This window comes from Petaurus breviceps, unplaced genomic scaffold (assembly GCF_028583685.1).
Source record: "Petaurus breviceps papuanus isolate PSGF00001 unplaced genomic scaffold, PetGlider_PUasm1.0 454, whole genome shotgun sequence".
In the NCBI taxonomy this organism is placed as follows: domain Eukaryota; kingdom Metazoa; phylum Chordata; class Mammalia; order Diprotodontia; family Petauridae; genus Petaurus; species Petaurus breviceps.
In genome coordinates, this window is record NW_027186342.1 from 752936 (window position 1) to 760512 (window position 7577).

Consider the following 7577-nt stretch of genomic DNA (forward strand, 5'->3'; position numbering starts at 1 on the left):
AGAGATCATAAGTAAATCCTTAGAAGCTAATGAGATTACCAAGTTAAATAGAATGGAGAAGAGAGCAGGAATAAGGACAGAGTCATGTGGGACACCCACAAAAATGGTCCTAACCTGGATGAAGACCCACCAAAGGAGACTAAGAAGAAGCAGTCAGATAGGGAGGGAAAAGAAAAACCAAAAGAGAGTAATTTCACCAAAAAACTAGAGATGAGGAAAGATCAAGAAGATGACAATTAATAGTGTCAAAGGCTTGGTTTGGTTCTTGTCCTTTGTTCTTGAAGAACACCAAAATGGCATGACAGTCAAGGTACAGTGCACCTAACTGTGAATGATCATGCCAATACAAGTTTGGAACATTCTACCACAGGTCAGGCACAGATAATCCACATAAACATTTGAAGCGGATTTGCACATCTCTAAATTTGCACATCTCATGTTTCTTTTGAGCTACTGAAATTCTGCTTCACTCATAGAGCACAGTGCCTTCTTTGATGCACTCAGCAGGCATGCCATGCTGAGTGGTCCTTTGCCAGTGTCTCCTATGATAAGCAATCAATTCCAAAGTTTTTCAGAGAGTCCTTGAGAATGTCCTTGTATGGCTTCTTCTGACCTCTTTGTGAGCATTTGCCTTGTCAAAGGCTACAGAGAGGACAAGAATGAGAACTGAGAAAAAGTTGTTCAATTTTGCAATTAAGAGATCATTAGTAACTTTGTAGAGAGAAGGTAAAATTGAATAAAAAACCAGATTGTAGAGAGTTGAGAAGAAAGTGACAGGCAAAGAAGTAGAGGCATATATTTTAGATGGCCTCAAAGAATTTAGGGTTGAGATTGGGAAGGGAAGGGAAGTATAGCCACAGTGACAGTAATGGTCTGGCAAAATCTAGGTGGCTAGATAGAGCACTTAGCTTGGAGTCAAGAAGACCTGAGTTCAAATCCTGCCTCAGATACCTCTTAGCTGAATGAAGAATTTATTAACTACCTTCTAAGTATATGGAATAGCTCTGGCTCACTCCACAAGAGCCAAGCTATATTATCTGGGTTCTAGGGTACCCTGAAGGATTAGGGTGTCTCTTTTTCTCTAACTATTGGCTGGAGGCCTCACCAGCTGTGTTTCCCCCAACTATAAGAGGCTTGTGACTAAAACTGAGTAGCTTTTACAAAGGTATTACTTCAAAGATATAGAAAGAACAAAGTACTAACTTTCCACAAATACTTCAGGGGCATACTTTCCCCATACCCTCATTAGATTGTGGGCTCTTTGAGGGCAGGGATAGTCTTCTGCCTCTTTCTAGATCCCCAGCACTTAGCATAGTGCCTGGAACATAGTAGGTGCTTAATAAATATTTATTGACTCTTTATCCAATAAGAACCAATTACACAATGTCCATATATGCTCCATAGTCTCTCCTGAATATTCTCATTCTACATCATCATCATTGTCCTGAAAGCAGACACCCCAGTCTCTCTACATGGGGAAACATCATTAGAGGTGCTCTTCAAATGTACTAGACCTGCATTAAATAGTACCAAGCACTGTCCCTTTAATTTTTGTCTTTGTGTCTCTGGTAAGCTAGAGTTACTTACTAGTATTACTATAGAACTATACATATTATAATACTATAGTATAGTATCACTATGGGGCATCTAGGTGTTGCAGTGGATAGAGTACTGGCCTGGAGATAGGAACATGAGTCTTCCTAAGTTCAAATCTGGCCTCAAACACTTACTATCTGTGTCACCCTGGGCAAGTCACATAGCCCTGTTTGCCTCAGTTGCCTCATCTGTAAAATGAACTGGAGAAGGAAATGGCAAACTATTCCAATGTGTTTGCCTAGAAAATACAAAAAAGAAGAAGAATCAGACACGACTGAAAATGACTTAAAAACAACAACGTAGTATCACCATAGATACTCTAATTTACTAGAGATACAAAGATAAAATTAAAGTCCATGCCCCCAAGGACTTTACATTATATAATGTGTACAGTGTACAGTTTGTATATGTGCAATATTCCTGGAACACTACAGTAATTTAGCAAATATCAAACTGAGTGGGAAAATAATTGGGACTATATTCCTAAGCAAGAACTCAACACAAATCAGTCATAGATATGACAACCCCAAAGACCATAAAATCATTAATTTTTAAATATGGTTAATTAAGAGTAACTATAAAGGTGGCATATTGAAAACTAGTCCTGTGTGGTGTGAAAACATGGAATGGATTGACCCAAGAAGGCTGGATTTGAAGGCAGGACACTTGCTCCCTCTGGGTCTCATTTTCCTCCCCTTTAAAATAGAAGGATTGGAGGGGGCAGAGCCAAGATGGCAGAGTAGAAGCTGGAAATTCTGTGAGCTCAGCCCACAACCACCTCCAATACCTGTAAAATGTGACTCTAAACAAATTTTAGAGCTACAGAACCCACAAAGTGACAGAGAGAAACAAATTTGCTGAAGGCAGCCTGGAAGGCTGACAGAAAGAGTCTATCACACCAGACTAGGAGCCGAACGCAGTCCTGCATGAGCCCTCCAAGCCCTGAGCAGCCCCAATTTGTGGCCCAGATTGGCCAGAACTGACTTCAGGAGTGTGAATCACCATCAGCTGTGGCGGTTTCCAGACTTCTCAACCCATAAACAACAAAGAGAAAGTAAAAGGTCAGGGAGGGACTCTGTTGGGACTGGGTGACAGAACGTGGTCCAGCCATTGCCTCCAGGGCAAGAGGTGGCAGAGGCGCATAGCTGAAGCTGCTGCTATGTGGCTGCCTCCAGAGCTCCTGGTCTACAGATCGTAGGGGGACCAAGTGAGCATTCAAAGGGTACTCACTGTTGCTTTGACCTGCTTGATCTGGGTCTCAGTCTTGGGCAGTCATCCTGGGGTGAGAAATGCCAGTGTGCCAGAGCTTGTGGTGACTGTACAGAGGTGCCCTCCTCAGACCTCTGACAACATTTGTGAAAACCCCAGTGATTTCGGACAAAGCTCTCCATTCTGGAAGCACAGTTCTACTGTCACAAAGAGCTCAAAAGTCAAGTAACTGGCTGGCAAGATGAGCAAGCAGAGGAAGCACAATCAGATCATAGAATCCTTTTGGGGGGCAGAAAGGATCAAAACATGGAACCAGAGGAAGTCAACAAAGGCAAAACTCCTGCATCAAAAATTTCTGAGAAAAATATAAACTGGTTAGAGGTCATGAAGGAGCTCAAGCAGGATTTAGTAAGAGAGCCGGATGAAAAACTGGGAAGAGAAATGAGAATGATGCAAGAAAATCATGAAAAGAGAGTCAACAACCAGCTAAAGGAGACCCCCAAAAATACTGAAGAAAATAACACCTTAAAAAATAGACTAACTCAGGGGCAGCCAGGTAGCACAGTGAGTAAGAGCACCGGCTCCAGTGTTGGGATGATATGTGGATCGAATCCAGGCTCAGACACTTATTACCCACCCAGAAACACCTGGCCATGTAACCTTGAGCAAATTACTTGACCCCAATTGCTTAGGGGCATCCAGGTGGCTCAGCAAGTAAGAGCACCAGCTCCAGTGTCAGGATGACCTGGGGATCAAATCCAGGCTTAGATACTCAGCACCACACCCAGAAATAACTAGCTGTGTAACCTTGAGCAAGTTACTTAACCCCAATTGCTTTATTTTTAAAAATAGACTAACTCAAATGGCACAAGAGTCCCAAAAAGCCAATGAGGAGAAGAATTCCTTAAAAAGTCAAATTTGCCAGATGTAAAAGGAAATTCAAAAACTTACTGAAGAGAATAATTCCTCCAAAATTAGATTGGAGCAAATGGAAGCTAGTGACTTTATGAGAAATCAAGATACTATAAAACAGATCCAAACAAATGAAGAAGGAGAAGGCAATGTGAAATATCTCATTGGAAAACCACTGACCTGGAATATAAATCCAGGAGAGATAATTTTAAAATTATTGGACTACCTGAAAGCCATGATCAAAAAAAGAACCTAGAAATCACCCTTCAAGAAATTCTCAAGGATTTTAGAACCAGAGGGCAAAATAGAAATTGAAAGAATTCAATGATCACCTCTTGAAAAAGATCCCAAAAAGAAAATTTCTAGGAATATCATAGCCAAATTCCAAAGTTTCCAGGTCAAGAAGAAAATATTAAAAGCAGCCAGGAAGAAAAAATTGAGTATTGTGGAAACACAATCAGGATAACACAAGATCTAGCAGGTTCTACATTAAAGGATCAAAGGGCTTGGAATATGATATTCCAGAGGTCCAAGGAGCTAGGATTAAAACCAAGAACCACCTATCCAGCAAAACTGAGTATAATTTTTCAGAGGAAAATATGGTCATTCGATGAAATAGAGGAATTTCAAGCATTCTTGATGGGAAAACCAGAGCTGAAAAGAAAATTTGACTTTCAAATACAAGAAGCAAGAGAAACATGAGAAGGTAAACAGGAAAAAGAAATCATAAGGAACTTATTAAAGTTGATCTATTTACATTGGAATGTAAATTGGAAAATGATGGAAAAATGATCTTTGCAACTCATGAGACTTTTCTCAGTATGAGGATAATTGAAGGAATATATATGTATAAACAGATGTGTTTATACATATATATATGTTTGTATAGGAGGGTGTATGTGTGTATAAATACATATGAGTGTGTGTATATCTGAGTATATGTATACATAGACAAAGGACACAGGATCAGTTGAATAGGAAGGGATGATATTTTAAAAATAAAATTAAGAGGTGAGAGAGGAATATAATGAGAGGAGATAGGGAGAGATAGAATAGTGTAAATTATCTCGTATAAAAGAGGCAAGAGAAAATGGTTACAATGGAGGAGAAGAATAGGAAGGTGAAAGGGAATGGGTCAAACTTACTCTCATTGAATTTGGCTTAAGAAGGAAATAACAGACACATTCAATTGGGTATCTTACCCTACAGGAAAGTAGAGGGAGAGGGGATAAGGGGCGATGATAGAAGGGAGGGCAGTTTGGGGGAGAGGGTAGTTAGAAGCACATGCTTTTGGAAAGGGACAGGGCCAAAGTAGAAAATAGAACAAGTGGGTAATGGGATAGGAAGGAGAGAAATATAGTTATCCTTTCAAAATCTATCTACTATGGAAATGTTTTGCATAACTACACATTGTACAACCTATATTGAATTGCTCATCTTCCCAGTGGGAGTGGGTGAGGAAGAAGGGAAAGAATCTGGAAATCAAAGTTTTAAAAACAAATTTTTAAAAAATTGTTTTTTACATGCAACTGGGAAATAAGATATACAGGCACTGAGGTATAGAAATCCATCTTGCCCTACTAGAAAGTTAGAGAGGGAATGGGGGATGATATAAGAGAGAGCAGATTGGGGGAAGGGGTATTCAGTAGGCTTGCTGTTTTGGGGTGGGGGCAGGGGAAAGATGGGGAGAAAATTTGTAACTCAAAATCTTGTGGAAATGAATGTTGAAAACTATACATAAACAAAGAAAAAAAGAAAAAATATATTTAAAAAAAGATCTTTTGTAAACCTAAAAATAAGATAAAATAAAATAGAAGGATTGGACTAGTTGATTTCCTGAGATCCCTTTTAGCCCCAAAGTTTTATTATCCTCTGACATTGTTCAGTCCTAGCAAGGGTGGGGGGTAGGACAGGGGCATTGGGAAAATAATGAAGATTTGTGTTACCAGACAGCTCTCTACCCTTTTTTATTTAAGTCTACCTCATCCTGAGTCTCAAGGTTTATAAATTCTCAGGACATGAGACAAATCCATATTCATGCATCTATACTAAAGCATTTAACAAACCTAACCAGAAATGAATGACATCATCCATGACAGATACACTCGGAGTTGGAAAGCCTGGTTCTGAGACTTGTTAGATGTATAACTTTGGACATGACATATAACCTACTTAAGGCTAAGTTTTCTCATTTGTAAAATGGAAATAATGGTTTGTGCACCACCTACTGCATAGATATGTTGTGAGGAAGGTGTCTTTTAAACCAGAAAGCACTATGTAAGTGTGAGTTATTTTTTCCTCTAATTAATATAATATCCTCTGTTAATAAATAAGGAAGAGATAACTGACTTCTTATTTTGGTTGGAGGAGGGAATAGAGTGGAACATGTGATTAGGGGAGACTGCAGTCTGTTTTCCCAGTGCCCAGGACCAATATTTAGACACAACATAACTTTTTTTAATGAAGTTTATTGATAAGATGGGGGAAAGGGGGACAAAGAGCATCCAAAACTTTAAAACAAGGCACAAAAGAATACATGACAAGTTATTATCCACAAATAGTTATCAGCCTCAGCTTAATTCTTACATCTCACCTAACCCAATTACTCAGCAGGAATATTCATCTTCAATCTAGTTTGGGGGTCCAGTGTGGTGCTGAACACTCCATTTGGTGGAAACTATACCTTCAATCCTTTTTATAGGGTTCTTATTATACCCTCCAAGAGTAATACTGTGTGGCCCCAAAAAATAACCAAGAAAGAATTCACCCTATTGGGTCTCTGGGGAATGGCAGATGTGAGTCGTCAGGTGGTCTCAATGATTCAAATATAGATTATTCTTTTTATACAAAAGCCTTGAGTTCTTTATAGAAATCATTATGCCCTTTGGCAAACTCCTGAACTTTATCTGTTCTCCATTGTTTGAGATGTACTCAAAGATGGCAAATTTGCCTGAACAAAGAATGAACCTTGTTGTCAAAAATAATGTCATATAATGCACATCCCAATAGGCATAAGCATAATTTTTGAAGCAACCATTGCTGTGAATTATCTCCCCTACATTGGGGCAGATAATCAAGGGCTGATACTAACTGGCTCATAATTGTGCCCCTTATTTACAACCAAGAATGGTTGGAAAAGGACGAAGGGGAGAACAGACTTCTTTCAGCAATCTGATAGAGATTGGGGAGTGGTAGGAATCCCAAGGAATGGAAAAAGAATAATAGGAGGGACCAAGTAGGAAAGGAGACAAAAGATGAATGACAAAAACCCACTAAAAATAGATCCTCCTCCTGCCTTCCCAGTTTCACCAAGAAGGGTGAATAGAAAAAAGATTCAAAAGACCGCCATCCCCAGATGGCATAAGATGATGAAGAATGGATCAGAGACCAGAATAAGGGAAATCACATCTAAGCAAGCTCAAGGATACCGAAAATCTAAGCCAGTTTAGAATTTCACTTGGGTATGGGAGCCCTCCTGACTTTCCTGCCCTGAACTGTAACCCTGGGTTTTCCTAGAACTAGATTCTTGGGTTCCAGATCCAGAGCTGGCCCCTGCAGATCCAGAAGAACCATGTGTAGAGCCAGACCTGGTACCAGAGCTATATTCAACTCCGGAGCTGTACCTATTGCTTCCATCTCCAGAGCTCTTGCTCACATGGCCAAGGCTTGCTGATGCTACCCCAGTAGATGAGACACTGCTGGTAACCACAGCTATGGGGAAAGAGAAAAGAAGCTTGAGACCCTGAAGAATCCCATAGCAAGTCCCTAGTTATCCATCCTACACACAAGATCAAGAATCATCTTCCTCAAGAATAAGTTGTCTTTGCATCTCTCTCTCTCTCTCTCTCTCTCTCTCTCTC

At 39.9% G+C, this 7577-nt stretch overlaps 1 protein-coding gene across 1 annotated transcript in view; it reads right to left on the minus strand.

Moving 5' to 3' along the window:
• Nucleotides 1-6391: 6391 nt before the first annotated feature.
• Nucleotides 6392-7577, minus strand: part of LOC138171617 (keratin, type II cytoskeletal 1-like) — a 12234-nt gene continuing 11048 nt past the window's right edge. The window contains exon 9 of the mRNA XM_069101154.1: nucleotides 6392-7428. Within this exon, the coding sequence (XP_068957255.1) occupies nucleotides 7163-7428 (266 nt within the window). The 3' untranslated portion in view covers nucleotides 6392-7162. The remainder of the gene's footprint in view (nucleotides 7429-7577) is intronic.